Source organism: Bos grunniens, chromosome 19, assembly GCF_055505025.1.
Source record: "Bos grunniens cultivar Pamir isolate PY7600 chromosome 19, Bosgru_T2T1.0, whole genome shotgun sequence".
NCBI classification, from domain to species: domain Eukaryota; kingdom Metazoa; phylum Chordata; class Mammalia; order Artiodactyla; family Bovidae; genus Bos; species Bos grunniens.
The window spans coordinates 39,142,824-39,165,990 of NC_141183.1; the positions used below are offsets into that span (position 1 = coordinate 39,142,824).

General features: G+C 48.6%; 1 protein-coding gene across 10 annotated transcripts in view; it reads left to right on the forward strand.

The window, feature by feature from the left end:
- Nucleotides 1-19,567, forward strand: part of TRPV3 (transient receptor potential cation channel subfamily V member 3) — a 34,615-nt gene extending 15,048 nt beyond the window's left edge. Inside the window, exons 8-19 of one of the 10 annotated variants that reach the window (XM_086359628.1) lie at nt 970-1,250; nt 4,521-4,697; nt 5,624-5,782; nt 6,501-6,602; nt 7,632-7,705; nt 9,581-9,746; nt 11,631-11,697; nt 13,225-13,499; nt 14,690-14,802; nt 15,345-15,424; nt 15,661-15,778; nt 18,219-19,567. In XM_086359628.1, the coding sequence (XP_086215754.1) occupies nt 970-1,250; nt 4,521-4,697; nt 5,624-5,782; nt 6,501-6,602; nt 7,632-7,705; nt 9,581-9,746; nt 11,631-11,697; nt 13,225-13,499; nt 14,690-14,802; nt 15,345-15,424; nt 15,661-15,758 (1,592 nt within the window). In that variant the 3' untranslated portion in view covers nt 15,759-15,778; nt 18,219-19,567. Of the gene's footprint in view, nt 1-969; nt 1,251-4,520; nt 4,698-5,623; nt 5,783-6,500; nt 6,603-7,631; nt 7,706-8,000; nt 11,290-11,630; nt 11,698-13,224; nt 13,500-14,689; nt 14,803-15,344; nt 15,425-15,660 lie in introns of those variants that run through there. The other 9 variants (XM_086359630.1, XR_015148068.1, XM_086359627.1 and 6 more) reach the window with 9 other exon arrangements.
- Nucleotides 19,568-23,167: the final 3,600 nt, after the last annotated feature.

The following is a 23,167-nucleotide window of genomic DNA, read 5'->3' on the forward strand; positions in this document are numbered from 1 at the left end:
ATCTGTGAACAGAACCAAGATCTCTACCCTCATGAAACTTCCATTCTAGATGGAAGAGAGACCATCAATAATAAACATGATAACTAAGAATGTTATGTAATAGGTTAGAAAATAATAAGTGCTGTTGAAAAAAAAGTAAAGCAAGGGGAGGGCTTCCCAGGTGGCTCAGTGGTAAAGAATCCACCTGCCAATGCAGGAGATGCAGGTTCAATCCCTGGAGAAGATCCCCTGGAGGAGGACATGGCAACCCATTCCAGTATTCTTGCCTGGAGAATCCTATGGACAGAGGAGCCTGGCGGGCTACAGTCCATGCTGTCTAGAAGAGTCGGACACGACTGAGCACGGCATAGCAAAGCAAAGCAAGGGAAGGCGATCAGGAGTTCTGGGGCAGGAAGGCAATGGGTTTCAATTTTAAAAAGGGCAGTTAGGGTGATTCATTGAACAGGTGATGTTTGAGCAAAGACTCAGAGGTAGTGAGGGAGGAAGTGATGCAGCAGAAGGAACAGCACACCTGGCAGAGGGAACAGAATGTGCAAAGGCCCTGAAGTAGAAAAACACCTGTGTGTGCTGGGGAGGGGGCGGGGAAAGGAAGAAGCCTTTGTGGCTGGAGGGGAGTGAGTAAGGAGGGAGTGGAGGAGATGATGTCAGAAGGTGTAGAGCCTTGTAAGCTGTTGTTGGAACCTGAGCTTTAGCTCTGGGTGAGGCAAGCCTTTTGTGTTAACAGGATCAGTCTGGCTGCTGTGCTGAGGATAGGATTGGAGGGCCAGGGTGGTAGCGGGGAGACCCATTAGGAGGTTGAAGCAATGATCCAACTTCAGTCTCCCACTCTCACTGAGATGGTCAGGAGAAGGCCCAGTCCTAGACCTTGGCGATCACCGCGATCGAAGGTTTGGATCTGAGATCTTGACTAAGATCCAAGTCAAGATCTGGCCCAGGAGAGAACCAAGCCCCTGTGCCCCCCTCCCCTAGGCGAGACACCCCTGGCCCTGGCAGCCTGTACCAACCAGCCCGAGATTGTGCAGATGCTGATGGAGAACGAGCAGACGGACATCACCTCGCAGGACTCACGGGGAAACAACATCCTCCACGCCCTGGTGACCGTGGCCGAGGACTTCAAGACGCAGAATGACTTTGTCAAGCGCATGTATGACATGATCCTGCTGAGGAGCCGCACCTGGGAGCTGGAGACCACACGCAACAATGACGGCCTCACGCCCCTGCAGCTGGCCGCCAAGATGGGCAAGGCCGAGGTGGGTGAGGTGGGGGCAGGTGGGAGGGCACCAGGCACGGCCCCCTGGGGGCCCTTCTGTGGCTAAGCACACAGAGCCTTGCTTGGCCAGGCAGCTCGTGGGCCCACCCTCAGGACTTCAGGCCCTGACACTCTGGGTTTCTGTCTCCTGTCCTGGGACCCTGTCGCCTGGGCCAGGGTGGAGGAGCCTTAGGGCTGCAGTGATGTAGGCTCTGTGGCCGAGGATTCCTGTGTGGCAAGGTACTCACGCGGAGGCTGAGTGTCTGACCCTCAGAGCCTTCAGTCTCTTGTGAGGACAGGAGGCCCAGAATGTCTGCTCTGGATATAGAGCTAATGTGCTGCTTCTCCCCAACTCTGGGGAGATCCCAGGCTGTCTGTCAGGTTGAAACATGGAGCCAAGTCCCCAGTGGAGGATGCGGTGGCTGGTGGCCATTTGCGCCCTTGAGATGTGGGCCAAGAAACTCAGGTTAACTGGGAGCCTTGGTGAAGACTCAGCTGGGGAGGGCTTTCATCTCTCCAAGTGGCTGGAGCTGTGGCTTGGTCTGATTTCAAGGGCAGGACTCAGGTTGGGGCTGGGGTCATAGCAGAGCCTCTTCTGCCTTCATATCTTGAGCCCTGGGAGGGGACCAAGGCTCTGAGGAGGCTGCAAGGGGGTGCTGCTTGGGGGTGGGGGTGAGGTGGGGGAGAAGCTGTTGAGCAGCCCTGGTGGCACAGCTGTGCCAGCCTCAGGGCCGCTGCTGAGGGAGGCGCTGCCCTGAGGGCCTTGGGTCCCGTCCCAGTGCTCAGGGCTGGTGCCCACAAGGGACCTTTTCATTCTCTGCGGGAGCAGGGGGGAGGAAGAACAGCTTGGATAAAGGAGCAATTGTGTGTGTGCCTGCCTCCCCGGTCTCCTGCCCACCCCAAGGACACAGCTTCCTGGGGGCTTTGAGGAGGGTCACATTGTGGTTGCCAAGTTGGAACTTTCTCCAAGGACTGCTGTGGCATATGAGGTCCCTGGGGAGCCCAAGATGAAGCTTCCTGCATGCAGTCTGGCTCCATGACCCCCTGGTTCCCTGAAGGAAAATATGCCCTCCCCGTACCCCAACCATGCCTTATCAGTCTTGGGGAATCCCCCGCACCCTTCCCACTTCCCTTCTCTCCTTCACTCACTGTTCTTTGGACGTTTTTCTGGATGCTGCTCAAGTTGGTCACTGCTGAGAATAGAGATGCCTAGGACATGCTTAGGACACAGTCCCTGTCCTTGGATTCTTCTAGGCTGGGGTGCAGGAAGGGGAGATGTGCCCTGGCCCCAGAAGCTCCCTGCCTGGTCTGTAGAGACTAGGCTCTCGTGTGAGATGACGTGGGAATCCCATTGGGTCACGTGAGATCAGGGCCTTGACATTGTCTTCCCCATCAGGACTCTCTTCCTGGGCCTTGGGTTGGTGCCCCAGGAAGTCCTGCCACATCTTACGGTTCCCAGGGCTCATTTTGGGGAACTAGTAAACTCTCCCTCTCGCCTGGACTTTGGGACCATCCAGGAAGCTTTACAACATGCACATGACTGGGTGTCCCCACCCTTAGAGATCTGGATTGAATTAGTCAGTGGTGTGGGAATTTTAAATTGACCTAGTAACTCTAACATTCAGCAGAGAGCGAGGCTAGCTGACCTAGGTTTCACGAATCTCTCTGAAAAAGCCTGGTGGCTTCTTGTGTGTTAGTTGCTCAGTCATATCTGACTCTGCAACCCTGTGGACTGTAGCCCACCAGGCTCTCTGTCCATGGAATTCTCCAGGCAAGAATACTGGAGTGGGTAGCCATACCCTTCTTTGGGTATACCCTTTAGCCATACCCTTTTCCGGATCCAGGGATCGAATCTCCTGGATGGCAGGCAGATTCTTTTACTGTCACACCACTTCCACTGGTGGCTCAGAGGTTAAAGCGTCTGCCTCCAATGTGGGAGACCTGGGTTCGATCCCGGGGTTAGATCCCTGGGTCGGGAAGATTCCCTGGAGAAGGAAATGGCAACCCACTCCAGTATTCTTGCCTGGAGAATCCCATGGTCGGAGGAGCCTGGTAGGCTACAGTCCATGGGGTTGCAGAGTCGGACATGACTGAGCAACTTCACTTTCACTTTCTTTTACTGTTTGAGCCACCAGGGAAGCCCTGGCGCTTCTTAATTTTTCAAAAAAATTTAATATTTTAACCTTCTTTTGACTGTGCCATGCGGCATGTGGGATCTTAGTTCCCTGACCAGGGATCAAACTGTCATGAGAGTGCACATTCCTCGGTTCTTTGTCTCGTCACAACAAAGATTTGGAGTGATGGACATTATAGCCCCCTTGGCGTGTCACAGCTCTTGAGTCTTGGATAGACTGTGTTATAGCTCTCAAGTCTCGAAAGGATCATGTTATAGCTCTTGTTAGACAAATCGGTGCTACAGCTCAGTGTTACAGCTCTATTTTATTTAGAAGATAGCAGGAAAATCCGTTTCTGAGGCATGAGGGCACGTCGATCCAAAGATGCGAGGAGAAGAGCGCCCCAGCGCACGGGAGAGAGAGAGAGCTAGCTTTGGTTCCTCTTTTTATATGTTTATCTCTCCCTGGGCCTGTCCTATGTAAATTGGGCCAGCCAGGAGTGTTGTTTGTTTTACCTGAGGTCCTCACTCCGGTCCTCGGACCTTCTTTTGTTCTATTTTCGCGGGCTTTTCCCTTCTTTGTCTTTTAGCCACCTCCATTTTGGACTCCTTTTTCCTATTCTACCTGCCTAGCAAAACCCATGCCCCTGTGTTGGAAGCTCAGAGTCTTAAACACTAGATTGCCCAGTAATTCCCAAGGCTGGTGTCTTGCACCAGTCCCTGACTGGCCAGGGCAGTGAGCCTCAATTGGCAGGGTCTTGACTGAGAGTGGGATGTGAAAGCTGGAGAAACTTCTAACTCAAGCTCAAGTCAAACAGAAATTACTTCTCAAAATGGTCAGTTCCTAGATTCTTCCCTGAACAGACTCCCCAGCCGGTGGAAGGATCTGTGAGCTGATTGTGCAACTCTCTGAAGTGTGCAAAGGGCCTTCACCCCTTTGTCTCTGGTATTCACAGTCTCTGGTACAACGCACAGGTCAGCAAGCTTTGTACTCATTCCACAGATAAAGCGGGGCCCAGGGGTCACAGTAACAGGCACTCGGCCAGGCTCTCGTGGGAGACTCTTCCCAGGCCCTGTCTGTTGTGGGGGTGGAGGGCCAAGCTGTGCTGGCCCGAGCCCTGTCCACTGGCTGACAGTTGTTCCTCTTCCTGTCCCCAGATCCTGAAGTACATTCTCAGCCGTGAGATCAAGGACAAGCGGCTTCGGAGCCTGTCCAGGAAGTTCACCGACTGGGCGTACGGGCCTGTGTCATCCTCGCTGTACGACCTCACCAACGTGGACACCACGACTGACAACTCCGTGCTGGAGATCATCGTCTACAACACCAACATTGACGTGGGTCTCCCGGCTGGGCTGGGGGAAGACAGGAGGCGGCAGGCTGGGCCTCAGGCCAGGGGCCCTGGGAGACCCCATTCTACTTGCTGGATGTATCTGCCACCCCCGTTCCTTAGCCTCAGTGGGTGGGGCAGGTGCTGGGGACACCTGTTCCCAGCTGACCCTGTGGAGGGGTCTCCTGGCCCCATAATCCTGGGCAGGGTGGGGGTGGGGGTGTAGATCTTCTCCATCTTGTTTCCCCCCAACTCCTCTTATTGGTTCCTTATGGCTGAGCTTAGAATCCCCTCATCCCCAAACCTGGCCTCAAATGGGGGTCAGGGAGTGTACCATTGGAGCAGTCAGGGAGGTCTTTCTGGAGGAGGCAAGGCAGGGAGGTCAGTGAAGCTGAAGAAGAAAAGAAAGGATCAGCTCAGTGGGAAGTTTTTGGCTCTTGGGGGAACAGAGGCAACACATCTTTTATATTTTACCAAGACTCGTGCCTCCCAGAGCCTGCCTTGCTTGGGGTCTCCCTGGCCTCTCACAGCAGCCTGACTGGTAGGGCAGGGATTGAAATCAGTTTTTATGGAAGAGGACAGTGAGGCCCAGAAAGGGTCAAGGGTTTTCCAAGGGTCACACAGTGAAGGGGGGCCCAGGAGGGGCCAGAACCCCAGTCGTGGCCCTGGCCCCACTTCTGGCCCTCACTCCCCACTGTGCATCTGATCCTCTTGCCAAAAGCACCAGGCTCCTGTGGTGTTTGGCTATGCCTGGTTGCACTGGGGCCTCAGGAGCTGGAAATTACCCTCCCAACACTTCCAGCCAAACCAGTTCATTGGCCCCTTCTGCCGGGGGCACTGCTGACTCAGAGTTCCCTTTGAAATGAGGGCCCTTTGAAAATGGTCCCTCCCTCCCTCTCATCTCCATGGTGACCGGTGCTGTTCTATCCCCAGAACCGGCACGAGATGTTGACCCTGGAGCCCCTGCACACGCTGCTGCATATGAAGTGGAAGAAGTTCGCCAAGTACATGTTCTTCCTGTCCTTCTGCTTCTATTTCTTCTACAACATCACCCTGACCCTCGTCTCTTACTACCGCCCCCGCGAGGAGGAGGTATGTTGGGCCCCTTGAAGTGGGGGATGAGGTGGTTAGAGCTGCAGGAGATGGGATCCACCCCACATGCATATGGGGAAACTGAGGCCCAGAGAAGCCAAGAGATTTGCGTGGGGTCCCCCGATTGTCACGCTTTACAGTGTCTTGGACATGGAATACGTCTCCAGCCCTGAGTGGAGCTCAACCCCAGGTGCTTAGTCCCAGGCGGACCCCTGATGAGGGAGGCTCAGGGAATTAGGAGCCCCAGGCCTGGCCCAGGCTCCAGGTCTCAATCTGGAGCCGATTGGGTGTTTCGGCTGTGGGAGGAAACGGGAGGAGGTGGAGGTCACTTGGAGAAGCTTTCCCACCAATCTGGGACTCAGTTTCCTGTCCAGTCACATGAGGCACAGAGTCTTGGCTTTGACTGTGTGATGGGGCTCTGTGAGTGTCTGGATACAGATGGGACAGACAAATGCCAAGAGGTATGAGGGAGTTGTTAGCATGGATTGAATCATGCTTCTCACCGTAGAATCCTGGGTTCCCACTGCTGGTAGGGTAGGCAGGGGCTGGGGGCTGCCCTTCCTGCACTGGCTCTTACAGAGAATGGGCTTCATGCTGGCCTCTGGTCCAGCTTGAGGGCCCGGCATGCGTATGTGCATGGTCGCCCCAGGGTGGGTGCTACCCCTGCCTTCCTCACTCCGCACCCCGCACCTATCCATTCCTCTCCCTTCCTCCGTAGGCCCTGCCACACCCCTTGGCCCTCACGCACAAGATGGGGTGGCTGCAGCTCTTAGGAAGGATGTTTGTGCTCATCTGGGCCATGTTCATTTCTGTGAAAGAGGTGAGTGGGTCACTGAGCCCTCCTGGTCTGGCCTGCGAGGCAGGCGGGGGGCAGCAAGCTCTGTCTGCTACTGCTGCTGGGGGACTGTGGGGACTCGTTTCCTCTTTAATTTTAGATTTACATAAATAAGCAGGCTTATCCTACCTACTTCATGTATCCATCCCTCCATCCATCTGTCCATCTCTCTGCCATTTATCTACACTCTCAGCCACTCAGTGTCCCTCCCATCTTCCCCTCCCCTCCATCCATCCACCCAATCACCTGCCATCTCTCATCCACCCAACTGCTCATCCATCCATTTAGACACCCACTTATTGTCCTTCAGTCCTTCATCCAACTGTCTTTCCATCTGTTTGTCAGTTGATCCATTCATCCATCCAGCTGATGAATCAGCAGGTATATTCTGAACACCTTCAACCTGTGGGGCCCTGGGGGGAGCTAATAGGGATGAGGGAGTCTGCCCTCTTTGAGGTCATAGTCTGGTAGGAATTTCAGATGGACACAGATATCAAGACTGTAAGATAGACTGTGAAAAGGGCCTGATGTTGGGGTCAGACCCATGTTCAGAAGAGAGGTGACTTTTATTTGGGGATGGGGGAGGTTAGGAAGGCTGGAAGGTAGAGATGTCACCAACTGTGGTAGGGTGGTGTTGGCATGAGGACTCTGGGGAGAAGGCATTACAGGGCAGGTGTGGGGAGCAGTGTACAAAGGCTCAGAGGCTGGGAGGCCAGGCCATATTTGGGGAATGGCAGGCAACTGTGTGGCCCTGCTGCTTTGTGGGTTCTGGAGTGATGATGGGGATGACAGTAAGAGATGCAAGAAGACTGGGGGGAGCATCCACTCTTACCCTGAGGTTGTCTCTGTCCCCCGGGCACTAGTCCCTTTCCATATCCCTCACTTGGGCTCTGACTGGGCCTTCACACATTCCCCTGGTTCCTGAGTCTCAGTCCTGGGGAGACGCCCCCTTCCCCAGGTCTTCCAGTGAGGGGCACGAAGAGGGGGCAGCTTTTCTTTCCTTTCTGGCCGCAGGGCATCGCAATCTTCCTGCTGAGACCGTCAGATCTGCAGTCCATTCTCTCTGATGCCTGGTTTCACTTTGTCTTGTAAGTAGGTCTGTCGCCTTGGTTACCACCTCACAGTCAGGGCCGAAGTCCTGTATGAGGACTGCTATGTCCCTCTGCAATGGCCACCCTACTCTGTCACCCTGTCCCAGTCCTTACGCCAAGGCATGTGGCCAGGGACCTCCTCCTCCCTTCTGTTGAGAGAGGCACAGAGGGGAGGGCCAGAAAACACTGGGACAGTGCCCACCATCTGGTCACAGGGAGAGCTGACTACACCCTGCCCCAGAGCCCTGGGGGGCAGGCAGCACAGAGAAAGCATGTTTATGTTTTATTGAAGGGACATTCCAAGCCAGTTCCTCCCAGCTGCTGTCTTGGACGCTGGCAGATCAGGGCTGGAAGGGACTTGAGAAATCACCGTGTCTGATCTCATGAAACTGAGGCACAGAGGAGGGAAGTGAATCACTGAGTCACGTGGAGCTTCGGGCATGTCGAAGCCAGCCCAGTGTCCCAGTCATCCTCACCCCAAGCTAGTCTGGGGTCAACTACTGTAGGCCTCAGTCAGAAAGCCCAGCTCAGCAGCTTCTCTGAATGAGGTCATGTGCAGCCGATGTCAGAGGATTACGTAACCCTGTCTCTAAACAACAGAAGGCTGATTCAGCATCATGGCTGCATGAAAAGGAACAGGATCTGCGGCTTGGGGTGAAGCACGTTGGGCTCCAGGGTTCTGTGGACCCCACCAAAGTCCCTCTTCTGAGCCTTTGGGTGGGTCTATAGCACCTTGAATACCTATTTATTAATAGCTGTCTTATTAAGTAGGCATGTGCCTTCCAGAAGTATGAACCGAGTTCTCCATCCCTGTGGGCGGGTGGGGCACCCTGACACTGCAGTGAATGAATAGGCCAGGTGCAGTCCTACCCACAGTGCAAGTCACATGTGAGCCTGACACCTTCAACAAAGTGTGACGATCCCAGAGAAAAATCCATTTGTACCGCCACTGGCTTTGGTGCGGATGAAAGGCCTTGTTCTCCTTCTCTGTTGTTTTCTTTGTGTGGAGGAAGGTGTTTAAAATGCTTCCTCACTTCAGTGCCAAATACACCGATCACCCAAATGTTTGCTTTTCACTGCACAAAATCGAGATTGACTGTGTCCCAACTTTAACTAGTTAGGTATTTCATAATCACGGAGACTGCCTGATGCTATAAGCAAGAGAGGGTTTCTGTCCAGATGTCTGCCTAACTGATGACAATGTTTAGGAGTAGGTTTTGATCTTGTATGTTTGGTGGATATTGTACTTTAAATTTTTAAAATTGTGGTTTAATGCATGTAACATGAAAGTTAAACCATCTTAACCGTTTTTAAGTTCAGTGCTGTTAGGTACGTTTGCATTGGTGTGCAATCTCCTTTTAGCGTATCTATTACATGGCATGTCTTGTAGTTTTTTAAAAGACTTCTCAAAGTAGGTTATGGGGGACTTTTGTTATGACTGACGTTTGAGTATACATGTTGTCAGCTTTGTCATTTTGATTAAAAATGGAATCTTTTACTGCATCCTTCGTCTACTCCAGAGTGCCTCAATCTCTGTGGGAATCACAAGTCACATGGGTGATTCAAAAAACATCCAGCCTCCTGGCAACCACCCTGGGCCATCTGAACCAAAATCTACTGGGCCCTGGGGAACTCTATCTTTAAAAAGTCCTTGTCAACTGCAGCCAGCCCTGACTTGCATCCGGCAATGCAGTCTGCAAAGCTGGGTTTTAGACGTGGTCCAGCATGTCTGGGGCAGCCTCGGCTGTCTCTTCGGTACCACCTACCAGGGTCATTGTTCAGGGTTTACGGGAGGTTGGAGGGTTTGGACATCTCTGCCCTGATGCCGAGGAGAAGTAAGTAAGGCCCTTGTTTCCTGTGTCTCCTGAACAGTTTTGCCCAAGCTGTGCTTGTGATACTGTCTGTCTTCTTGTACTTGTTTGCCTACAAAGAGTACCTTGCCTGCCTCGTGCTGGCCATGGCCCTGGGCTGGGCGAACATGCTCTACTACACGCGGGGGTTCCAGTCCATGGGCATGTACAGCGTCATGATCCAGAAGGTGCGTTGGGGATGCTGAGCATCAGAGATGGGCAGGGAGGGGCCCCTCAGAGAAGGCCCACTCTTCAGATGGGTAAACTGAGGTCTGGAGAGGAAAAGAGACTCACCCAAGGGACAGGCCACTGCTCTTTCTCTCAGTGTCATGGTCTCCCTTTGCCTTTGCTCATGGTCTTGGAGGAAAAATATGCATGTATAATATATATACATATGTAGGTATGTTTATTATAGATGTTCACCATATAGAGGATGGTGTAGCATGCAAGTTACAAATAATAATAAAATACGCAATACTTTTTTGTTGTAAATTCCACATGGCTAGTTGAATCTCACCAAATAATTTGTTGATTTTGGTTTAACTTGTATCTGTTGCCAACCTATGGTTGCAATTGACATGTGAACATTGTGCCAATATAAATGTTGCCTGAAATTTTCGTTTGCTTTTTAAAAATAAATAATTAATTAAAATATTCTTTGGGGGGCTACCCTGGGTCTTTGTTGCTGTGCATGGACTTTCTCTAGTTGCAGCGAGCGGGAGCTAGTCTCTAGTTTGGTGTGAGGGTTCCTCATTGCGGTGGCTTTTCTTGTGGAATACCAACTCTAGGGCACGCAAGCTTCAGTGGTTTCGGTATGTGGGCTCAGCAGTTGTGGCTCGTGGGCTCTAGAGTGTGGGCTCAGTAGTTCTGTCACCTGGGCTTAATTGCTCCACGGCATGTGGGATCTTCCAGGATCAGGGATCCAACCTGTGTCCTCTGCATTGGCAGGTGGATTCCTATCCACTGTACCACCAGGGAAGTCCTTTCCTTTGCTTTAAGGAGGAAGATGAAAAGGAAACAATGAAGATGTGTTGAAATTGAATTTGTTTGTCAGTGATGCTGAGACACTTATTTGCTGAATTGAATAATAGTTTTCAAATACTAGAAGAATATTTCATCAATATTTTTGTACTAGTCGCAATATAACAGCCACAGATAGGATATATTTTTAAAGTTTTATCTGCCTTAACATTTTTTCCATCATTGTCTTAGGTCCAGATCTAGACAATCAACAATCTTTGACTTGTAGCTTTCACCAGTTTCTATGGCGTAAATCACCCACCATGGCTGATTTCCATTACTAACATGAGTACAGAATCGGGCAAGGATGCACAGTAAAGCATCATTATATAGTGTTTTCAACATATAGCTACAATAGATGTAAATAGCCTTAAAATTCTAGGTAATTGTTAGGACTTCCCTGGCAGTCCAGTGGTTAGGACTCTGGGCTTTCACTATGGAGGACGTGATTTCAATCTCTGATCCAGAAACTAAGATCCTGCAAGCCACATGGAGTGGTCAAAAAAAAAAAAAAAAATCCTAAATAATTGTAAAATGTAGTAAAGTCATTTGGAAGTGATGTTTTGACTACTTATTATCTTTGTTTCTAATGTAATTTATTTAATTATGTTTACACAATCCAATTCTTAGTCATGGCTTGTTTAGCAATCAGCTCAGGAAATTCACGAGAGTGTGACAGTCAGCTCTTGTGAGCTGGTGTGAGCAGGCCCCAGCACACAGCCACTTCCAGAAAGCGTGAGGATTCTCGGTGTGAGATTCTATGAGAAGAGGTGCTGATGTGCAGCCTGTATTAGCAAGGACAGAAACAGACTGTGTTGTATGAGGGAGGAGGGTGGAGAGGATGAATAGAAGAGTCTTTCTGGAACAGGTGGGCCCAGTGCTGAGCTGTGGAGGGAGCGTCAGGAGGATCCGGGGAGGGTCATGGAAGAGTGGCCCAAGTGAATGAGGGCATGGTTGGGGTGCAGATCCGGGAGACAGTGGGAAGCAGGAGATCAATCTATAGTGAATATGTACTCAAACCTTACCCTTGAATCATGTTTCTTTCTTTGTAGGTCATTTTGCATGATGTTCTGAAGTTCTTGTTTGTATATATCGTGTTCTTACTTGGATTTGGAGTAGGTAAATGATTTACAAATAATAGCAACTGCCACATCTGTAAAGCCCTTTATATAGACATTAGCATGACAGAGCATGCGGGAGCCTCAGCAACAATTATATCGGTCACCAGTGAAATGCTCACCGTGATCAGCATTTCCCCATGATTATCTGTGTGAAGAGCCGGCTCACTGGAAAAGACCCTGGTGCTAGGAAAGATTGAGGGCAAGAGGAGAAGTGGGTGGCAGAGGATGAGATGCTTAGGTAACATCACTGACTCAATGGACATGAGTTTGAGCAAACTCCAGGAGTTAGTGAAGGACAGGGAAGCCTGGCATGCTGCAGTTCATGGGGTCACAAAGAGTCAGACACAACTTAGCAACTGAGCAGCAATAACAATGATTATCTCTTTACTTCTCACAATGTATTGACCAAGGCAGGAGTCATCATCATCTCTGATCATAAGAGAACTGAGGCTTAGAGACGCCAGGATTTGACGAGGTCGCTTTTATCCAACCACACTGTGTGGTCTGCCTCCCACCTTCACATCATCATATGTGTCCCTCTCAGCTTCAGATAGGTTTGGCAGGTGTTTTTGGCTCAAACTGACAGATAGGGAAGCTAAAGTTTGCAGAAATGTGATTGACAGTCTTTGAAAAATAGGAGGAGAGTAATGTATCGAGGTAACCTCCTTTGGCCCTCCACGTCATGTTACTGTCGTGGATCACTTCAGATATATCTGTGAGAGCCTCTGGTCTGCTGGGGACCAGGGATGGGAAACCCTCTTAAAAACCTGTCTGTTTATGACAGAGGGAAAAGCACAACCTGATTTTGCTTCTAACCTCTGCCTAAAGAGATATGATTTTGTTTTCCCAAGCCAGTTCTTTTCCCCAATTATCACAGGCATTTGAAACTAGGCAGCTGATTCCATCTGTCTGGTACCTTTTCTGGGTCACAGTTTGCTTATTCATTTGCTCCTTCACTTGCTTGTTTATTCATCCACCCATTTCCTCACTGATTAATTTGATCATCCATCCATCCATCCATTCATTAAGTAATGAGCCACTGCTGTAGTGCATTGGGAAGAAAAGAAGAAAGAGCCTCAGGCTGTGACCAGAGATCGTGCCACAGAGCATTAGAAGGAGACTCAGGACCTGCCAGTCTTGGGAGAGACAACCCAGGCTACTGGAAGTTGGGAGCTCCAAGCCTGGTTGAGGAGCCAGGGACACACAGATTATAGATTATAATTTTCAACTCTGCAAACCCTTGATTGGTCAAGGGCTGAACGGTGGGGTAGCGAAGGGAGAGAAGAGTTTGGGCTTTGTTAGGCAGAAAGGTCTTTCTGCAGTCATTCAAGGCAGAACACCAGCCTGATGAGGCTTCTGGAGGAACTGAGGCTGGAGATGCGATTTCAATAACCAGAGAGAGGAAGACAGCAGTGTGTGTGTGCCTGTGTGTCCGCGTGTGCATGTGTGCACGTGCAGGTATGCACTAGTTCACTGAGTAACCGGACAGAAAGGCTGCAGAGAACACCCTGTTATGTCCTCACAGCTCTGGCCTCGCTGATCGAGAAGTGCCCCAAGAGCCATGAGAACTGCAGCTCCTATGGCAGCTTCAGCGACGCGGTGCTGGAACTCTTCAAGCTCACCATAGGCCTGGGTGACTTGAACATCCAGCAGAACTCCAAGTACCCCATCCTCTTCCTGTTCCTGCTCATCACCTACGTCATCCTCACCTTCGTCCTCCTCCTCAACATGCTCATAGCCCTGATGGGGGAGACGGTGGAGAACGTCTCCAAGGAGAGCGAGCGCATCTGGCGCCTACAGGTGAGCCTGGCAGAGTCCCCTCTGTGTGTGTGTGTGTGTGTGGGGGTCCTGTCATGGGGACTCAGTTCAGCACATGGAACCCGTGGATCTAGGCTGGGGCCTGGAAACCTGCATAAGCTCCCTGTGCTTGGCCAGGTTCAAGGAAGGTAGGTTTCTGGAGTAAAGGGTCCAGGGAGTGTGGCTGGACAATGGCATGTGTGAGAGGTACTCAGGCTTATGGCTGTGCTCTGCTTAGAGTCAATGGTGTGATATGTGGGTGTTGAGGGTATAGGACAATGGAGGTGACAATTCTGCTTCCCTCCAATACTCCTTATATGCTGTGGGCCTTACACACTGGGGATACTAACCCACAGAATGGCCCGGGCATGGGAGAGGCCTGGCAACCATGCCTCACAACAGACGGTGTTGAAACTGGGTTGAAGATGGTGAGAATTCCTTCTTGCAGAGCTACTTGGGAAAGAGGGAGCAGCTTTCTTCTGTGATCCCAGAGGCAGAAATGGGACATATGGGGAACAAGAGGGAGAAAAGCTTTGATCTGATACAAGGACGTTACTAATTGTTAGGGCCTTCTTAATGGATTATCAATAATATTCAGGGGAGATTAGACAAATTATGGTTGGGAAAATTGCTGAGGGGATTCCCAGCCTGAGATGGAATAGGACTGTGTGATGTCTGAACCTCCTTTCACCACAGGAGCTCAGAATCCTACCTTTCAGTTAGGAAACTGTGGACTCTCATAAACATAGTTTATGTGATATTTAAAATAATTTTAACACCTTTCCCAAACTTACTGGGCTTTCTTTTCTTTCATTTTTTTAAAGTCTTTGTTGAATTTGTTACAGTATTGCTTCTGTATTATGTGGGTTTTTTTGGCCTTGAGGCCTGTGGGATCTTAACTCCCCAGCCAGGGATTGAACCCACACCCTCTGCATTGGAAGGTGAAGTCTTAACCACTGGACCATCGGGGAAGACCCTGGGTTTTTGAATTCTGTAGGTGAGCCAGATCCTCAGGATCTGTGCATTAAGTAAGCATTCTGTGCAGGTGGAGTGGGCCGTTTGGTGGTGTGTGTGTGTGTTCTTGTGTGTGCAAGTTCTTGTTTGTGTGTGTACATGTGTGGGCACACCCACACTCAGGCGGCACCCCGGCGCTGGCTCCTCAGTGACACACTCAGGCTCCTTTGTGTTCCCAGAGAGCCAGGACCATCTTGGAGTTCGAGAAAATATTACCAGAATGGCTGAGGAGCAGATTCCGCATGGGGGAGCTGTGTAAAGTGGCAGAGGACGATTTCCGGCTGTGTTTGCGGTAACAGAGGGAGGGGGGCACTTTGCTGGTGCTCTGTGGGTGGGTGAAGAGACATGCGGTATGAATGTTAGCCAAGCCGTGATGCCATTTGCTTGTCGGACCATGGCCATGGTCTGTTCCGCCTCCTCAGAAGATGGAGTTTGCTTGTTTGGGGTCGCTGGCCCTGGGACAGGCTTCCTGAGCCTCAGAAGGGAGAGCGGGGAGACTCTGCCCTTCTGGAGGTGCCTCTGTGGCTTCTCCCCGCCCAGTGCCTACCTTAGAAGAGATCTGCCAGCCTGGCACCCTTTGTCCTTCTGTCTCCCCTGTGTGGGTTCACCCCTTATGTCTCTCTGAGTCCCATATCCTGGGAGGAGACTGATCCTGGAGGCCTGGGAAGATGTGTACTTGGGCAGGCTTCAAGCCCCAGTAACACTGATATGGACACATGAGTCAGGGGTGTTCCCAATCCCCGTGGGGGACACCCCAAATGTGGTGCTAGTGTATTTGTTTGTATTTCATGAAGTGCGCTTGGGAAATAGTGAGAATGATTATCACACCCTCAGGATCAACGAGGTGAAGTGGACTGAATGGAAAACTCATGTCTCCTTCCTCAACGAAGATCCGGGGCCCGGGAGACGGACAGGTACCGCTGCTGTCAGGAAGCATGATGCCCACTCCTGCCTGACCATGTGACCCCGGGGAACCCTGATTTTCCCCATCTGTAAAGTGGGGGAGGAGGGTTGAACTAATCCCTTCCAGCTCTATCATTTTATAACCTGAGTTGGAAACATTTCTGAAAGTCAAGTGGTGGGCCAAGACCTACCTGGAGGCACAACTTGCAGAGTGCTGTATTTGTAAAATAGTGTTTTGTCTTTAAAGCAGATTCCAACAAAATCCAAGATTCTTCCAGAAGCAACAGCAAAACCACCCTCAATGCATTTGAGGAAATAGATGAATTTCCGGAAACTTCAGTGTAAAAGCAGGACCCAGAGCTCACGTGCGTGTGGGCCATCTGATGCTGGAACCTGGGTGCTGGACTTGGTGCTGCATGCTTTGCAGAGTGATGGAGCCTGGCTCCACCTGCAGAGACGAGGAACGCACCCTCACGCTGAGCGGGTAGCTGAACCAAGGGGCAGTTGTCAGTTTGTCTGAGTGGGCAACACCCTGGAGTTTGTTATTTGGCAGAGCTTGTAAAAACCTATGGCCAGCAGTCCTGAGCCTGGGAGTTCCAGGAGCCCTGAATCCTGGGTGAAGCTCCTGTGTTCACCAACTGCAGGTCGACTTGGCTGGGAGAGAGGATGGCAGGGCAGGGACAGGGGCCCAAGGAGCACAGAGAGGAGTTTTTCTTCTCCCGATGTCTTGACAATGTCTTGACAGCCCCTAGCCCCAGCCCTAATATTCTACCATCTCCCCTACTGTGACTGGATCTCCTGAATTTAAGGGCCTCTTGATCCCATCCTAGAATGTACAGGGGACTGAGCTGAGCCTGGTATCCTGGGGTCAGAGAGGAATGAGCTTCTGGAATCTTCAGGGAGCAGGAAAACACCCTTGGAATAAGTGGCCTTGGTACTCAAGGCTCAGACTGTCTCCAACGGAGAGACAATTCTAGAAGCATAATTAACACAGGGTTTTTCTTTTCAGTAGAGAAAGGACATTTCCGTTTTAAATGAAAATTACTTCAAATGAAGTGTGTGATTTTAAAAGCTGAGAAATAGTTTTTAGGATTTGGGGGTTGGATGTAAGTATTATATACTTGGCCTCAAGGTGGCCAGAACAAGGACAAAAAGCTTTTCTTTACATACTTAAAACTACATGAGAAATGCCAGGCAGGTCCTGTGATCTGGGTGAAAGATCTTGGCTGGTTTCCTTGTCCCAGCCCTGGCACAGTGCAGGCTTCCAAGCTGGGATAGTGGCTTCGTCTGAAACAGAAATAGCAGCTGCTCTATTTATATGGTCTTGAATCTCAGAGGTTACTCTTACACATCAGTATTTTTCATTGGAGGAATTTTACAGAATATCTGAAATGCTCTGGTATTCAATATTTTTTTTTTAACTGTGAATTTTGAAGCAGAGGAGAAGGCATCTGAGGAGGAGCCAAGATATGGGGCTTATTTTTAGATTCTCATCCTCTGATTTTCTTCCCTGAAATTACTCAGTTTGGGGACAGAGATGAAGTGGAGAGAGTAGAAATGTTCCAGATGACTCAAGTGTGTTAGTCCATCAGTCATGTCCGTATCTTTGTGACCCCACAGACTGTAGCCCTCCAGGCTCCTTTGTTCATGGGATTCTCTAGGCAAGAATATTGGGGTGGGTAGCCATTCGCTTCTCCAGAGGATCTTCCTGATCCAGAGAATGAACCCGGGTCTCCTGTATTGCAGGGGGATTCTTTACCATCTGAGCCAGTAGAGAAGTCCTATTAGAACCTAAACAACCAGAAAATCCACTCTGACTCAGCTGTCTGGTGAAAGATTTGTGTGGGAATTTTTTTTTTTTAGTATAGTTGCCTTACAATGTCGTGTTAGTTTCTGCTGTGCAACAATGTGAATCAGCCATGAATATACATATATCCCCTCCCTTTTGAACCTCCTTCCTGCCCCCCACGCCCACATCCCACCCCTTTAGGTCATCACAGTCCTGTGGGATTTTCAAGGTGAAATTGTAACGATATTAACCATGAAATTTAATTTTAAATGGCACAAAATCATTCAGCTTTTAGATAACTTGGCTGTTGGTTAGTTAATCTGACTAGAAGCAAACTAAGGAGTGTGGGCCACCCAGTCCACTCCTGGCTCATTTCTCTGCTCTGGGCTCTCTGTGCACCAGCTTACTTGTTTGGGCAGAATCTTAGCCCTTGTGTCCCTGATGGGCTGGGTCAGGGACAGATGAGTCGAGGATGCAGCCTTGCAATCTGCAGTAGCCCCTGTACTCTCAGATGACCCAGGGAACTGCCCAGTGCTCCAAGCGTAGTGGTCAGACCAGGTTCAAGTGTGAGCAGGGGAGGAAGGGGCTAGGCATGTTTCTTGCAGAAGGGAAGATTTAGGGGGATTATCACAGAGGCAGGAGGACCAGATGTGTTGCAGATGAACAGAACTAGGGCCCAAAAGCTGGAAGCTTCAGGGAAAACGATTATGGTTCAATGTAGTCCAACAACTTCTTCAGATGTTACGTTTGGTTTTTTTTTGGCCACACCCCCAAGAGCATTTGCCATCTTCACTCCCAACCAGGGATTGAACCCATACTCCCTGCATTGGAAGCGTGAAGTTTTAAACACTGGACCTCCAGGGAAGTTGTGATACTGGGGATAGTTAGGCAGAAGCTGGTTGAGCATATATGAGGGATATTGTTAAAGATCATCATCAGATGAACTTGAAGCTCCTTTTAGCCTGGAGAGTAGCATCCTGTATCTGGAATTAACTTCTTGCCTTTATCCTGAACAGATAGATGTCTTGGTTTGAAGGGCAGCAACTCGGATACATGGCTCCGCGCTCTACTCTGTGCAGCTGGGAATTCAGAATTGTTTTGGTCTGGATATGCATGGATAAAACTGTATAACTCTTCACTTCCCACTTGAACAAAAGCTGGGAGGTTAGACAGAAGTCAATAACTGGATCTTTGTCTTCGTATGCATATGGAGACCTGTCTATGGATCTGGATTGAATTTGTTGGCAGGACCATTTTCTATACTGAATCTTCCTCCTGACAGTGGTGTCCCCCAAAGGCTTTTATCCTAGACGGTCTCAACCTAGGCAGGTTTTCCAAGGAAGGTGATGAGTCAAAGAGCGTTGGTTTAAAAGGACCATTTCTCTTACTTGACACCTGGAGACCAAAGCTCCAAGAGGAAAGTGGACTTGTTCAAAGTCATGCAGGAGATTGTATCAGAGCTGTTGAAGCTGGAGTGTTCTGATTCTGGACCACAGATCACAGATGTCCTCCTGTGCGATTTTATTTTTTTGGCACAGTTCTTTGGTAAATTTGAGTCTGCTTTTGTGGTTGGCATGTGTCAGGGGATTAGGTTTTTTGCTCAGATGATTCATGCTGGCAGTCTGCATTGTCCCTGTGATCCCTGTGGGTTTTTAAATTCAAGTGTGTGCATACAGATGTGCACAAAACCACACACACATACACACACACCGCACACACTGAATCCACAGGTGTATAAGGATATCTTAAGTGATTCACATTTCACTAATTTCAGGGGAAAGCATTTTCCAGGAATGGAATCTCACATGCTCAGATAATAGTTGTGGCTAGAAATTTTCCTTTAGCTAAATTCTGCCTCAGGAAGAATCCATTATTCTAGAAATTAAGTTATATATCTGTTTGGAGTAAAAAAGGTGCTTACCTTCCTCCCTGGGTGGGGAATGGGAGAAGGAGTTCAAGGCTGTACTGTGAAGTCACTAAGCTCTTAGAGGGCTCCTGCCCTGGAGCCCAGTGTTACTGACCTTCTTTTCCTTCCACAAGGCCTGGTGGACTAAGTCCTTTGGCTCTGGGTAGGGGCCAGATAGATGGACCATCATGTGGGCCTGTAAGCCATACTTGATCTCTGCATTGATTTACTTTTTTTTTTTTTTTACTGTGATCTTGGTCCCAAACATAGAATTGTTACCTTGTTCTCACTGAATGTGCCTCATGTTTGCAAGTTCCATTTACATCTTTGTTTTTAGTGTTGTGTGTGTGTGAAACTCTATGTGCAAGAGAGAAGTCGTAAGTGGAGTAAGAACATTTTAGTGTCATTGAAGAAATGCTTTAATGATTTCTAATAAATATTTATTTTGCCTTGTTGTGATCATGTTTTATCTTTGTCTTAGGAGGGCCACTATGATGACTGAAATCTTAGGGTGTTGCTTAACATGAGTGGATAAAGGGAAGGTCACTTTTTGGACTTAAAGAATCAATTATTGGTCCCAGCTCGGCGTGCTAAGACATACCACCTTTGTACATCCCAAAGTACATCACATCCAGTACCCCATCTAAACCACTCAATAACTGGGAGGAATTTGAGTAAAAGGAGACCTAGAGATTTGAAGCAACATGCGCAAGGAGTCACAGCCTGAAAATGTTACAGGTTCGGGTCATATGACCTCAAGCAGGGGGTCCATCCATCATGCTCGTTGGCTCTCCACTTCGCATGCGTATGAACTCATGGCTCCACTTGGAGACCAGGAAGTAGACATCCCTCCTGTTTACCTCACAAACTTTTATAAGGAGGCAATAAGGGAATGGATAGGAAAGAACTGATACTGTTACTATCATTATTGCCCAATGTATATGTATATGCATTTTTTTCATTCTTTTGTGTTATTTTGAAAGAATGGTGGTTCTCAACTTGAATGCCAAGATGCTGCTGTGTCTTGAAGGGTTGTAGAACTTGCAAACAATTTATTAATAAGCAATATGCTGCATTTGGTCCATTACGTCATCCAAATGATTCCCGGAATAACACCCTTCACTGGGCTATGTTTTCTTGACTGGCAAGGAAATGGGACTTGTACATAATCCACATGCTAGTTCAAACAGGCTTCAGTCTATAATCTAGGAATGTGCCATCCATGGGAACATTCTTCATAGAGAAAGAGTGGGCGCCCCATCATAGGATGTATTCTGAAAGTGGGATTCCTAGGTCAGGAGGATGAACAGTTTTATGACTTTTGATATTATGAAAAATTACCTTCCAAAAGATATTTTGCAATTTTTCAGCCTTTGAGATTGTACAATTCCCTATTTATAAAGTGCTTTCACTCATATTGGTTATCTTAATCCACAATTCTGTAGATAGTTTGATGAGTATTCTATTGCCATTCAACAGAACAGAGAAAATGGAGACTTGGGGAATTTGAGACTTAGAGAGAGATGGAATGACAGGTTGAGGTGGCAGTGCTTTTTCCTGGGCCAAGGATCCAGGTTTTCTGGGTGTGCTGGCATGTGCTGGTCCGGCAGTGTCAATGAGCTTGTGTAACAGAGTAGGTCAGCCTAGCCCGACTCACCCTAAAACAGACTTTTCTGGCTGCACTGGGTCTTAGTTGTGGTACACGTGGATCTTTTAGATGTAGCATGTGGGATCTAGTTCCTAGATCAGGGATCAAACTGGGGTCCCCTGCATTGGGAGTGTGGAGTCTTAGCCATTGGACCGCTAGGGAAGTCCTTGAATCACACTTAAGAATAAGTGTCGGGACTTCCCTGCTGGTCCAGTGGCTGAGGACCTGCCTTCTGGTGCAGGGGATGCAGATTTGACCCCTGGTCAGGGAACTAAGATCCCACATGCCCTGGGTCAGCTGAACCTGCGCACCATAGATGGAGAGAAGCAAAGACCCCAAGGTAGTAGGGTGAATTTGAGGATGGAGAAGTCTGCGAGGCCAAATTGCTAGGAACAGGGCTGGAGAGGTAGGCAGAGGCCAGAGCACACAGGACTCCTCCAGCTGTGGGGAAGGCTTTGAGATTTCATACTGAGGGTTAGGGGAACCATTAAAGGGTTTCACACAAGGGTATTATTGGATATGAACACTTCCTTTCCCCCTCATAGGGTTGCAGACTTAAAAGGGTGTATTGTTCCATCTGCCAACATTTGGGACATAGTAACAGGCTGGAGCATGGAATGGAGAGATTTCCACCTGACAGTGAAGGAGATACTCGGGAAATGACTGGGAAAGAAGGGAAGAAGGCAAAGAGAAGGCAGAGGCGTTGGTGGAACATGAAGACGTATCAGTAGAGAAGGAATGTCTGAGCACACTCATTTACTCAGCTAAACTCACAGGGCACTTACCAGATTGCAGGTACTGAAAAAGACACGGGTAATATCCTTGAGATGGGACAGAAGCAGAGAGGGGCAGAGGGCCGAGTCAAGAGAGGTTTTATAGGTGAAATGAGAATTGAGTTGCATTTTGAAGAAAAAAAAGGAATTCGATAAGGTGAGGTCTGGTGTGGGTGTCAAGGATGGAGGAAGAGAAGGGAAGGAAAAAAATTCTAGGTGGAAGGGCCAAACTCTGTAAAGACACACAGGAATAAAACAACGCAAAGCTGACTGGAACAGAGAAGAGCTAAAGGCAGATGAGTCTAGAGAGGTTGTGGGGAGCGTGGGACAGATCATAAAGGGCTTTTTGTGTTAGAAATTTCAACTTGAATAATTTATTATTCTGTGCTAGGCACTGTGGTAAGTACTTGTATGCATTAGCCCACTTAATCCTCACAACAATCTCATGAAAGGGACACTATTATTATGAATATCCCTATTTTATAAATGGGAAAACCGAATCTGTAGACTGTTAGAAATAATCAAAATGAAACTGAAAGTGGCTAAAGTCACACAGCAATATGTTATAGATTAAAAAAAATAACATCTAATTAGAAACTCTAAAGACTATAAATATTGAGTCAGAGAAAATTAGACTTGATAGAAAGAATCAATACAAAAACTGAAACCACAGTGGCCTAAACTGCACATTGTAAATTTTGTAACTAACTAAAATTTGATGGGAAAATATTTTTCCCAAAGTATATATATGGAAAAATTGACCTAGAAAAATTGAACTTGTGTGCATAGGACACAAAGAAACATTCACAGTGGGAGAAGGAAGCTTGGTAAAGCTTGTTCTATACAAAAGCCAATTGATAAAAAAAATTTTTTTTACTAAAGAATTTAGAAAGAAGAGAGTCTATTCCAAAGAAAATAATTTTGGTAAAGTACAAAAATAAATGCTGAACGTTTCAAAGCAGTTTAATTGTGTGCTATAGAGCACTGAATATGGAATGAAATTGGCTTAATGGGATTTGTTTTGCAAGAATGAAATTATATATATAGACATATACATGTTACAGATAATGACAATATTAGTATGATTTTGTAAATATATTTGAAACTGTAAACATGGGTTTCCTTGGGGTCCAAATCATGGGATAAAATGTTCTTTACTTGGCTGCCATGGCCTAAGAGAGAGGGGAGGAGAGGCTCTTGCAAGGATTGGAGAGGGAGGGAGGTGTAAAATTAGACCAAGGACCTTTAAGAAGGATCTTGAGAGTGGGGGATTTGGGCATTTAGGACAGGAGGGAATGTCTTAAAAGAATGCATTTGTGAACCAGAGACGGGTTTGGGTCACATTTCTACTAGCCTCCACTGCCCTCAGCTCTGTCTTTACCACCTACACGGCTGGAGCCCAGAGACTTTCTTATACATTGGTCAGGAAGAAGGACAAATGAGTTCTTTCAAAGTAGAAGGGACAGCTGGGAAGGACATGCCTTCCAAGTTGGGAAAGAACATGAGCTTCTGGAGGGGCGTGTGAGAGGTCTGAAGGAGGCTCCTGGCTTCCTGGGGTCAGCGCAGAACAAGTGGGCGTACCCGAGCGCGAAGCTTTGTGATGCTTTGTGTGGGTGACTCTCAGTGGACAAAGGACCA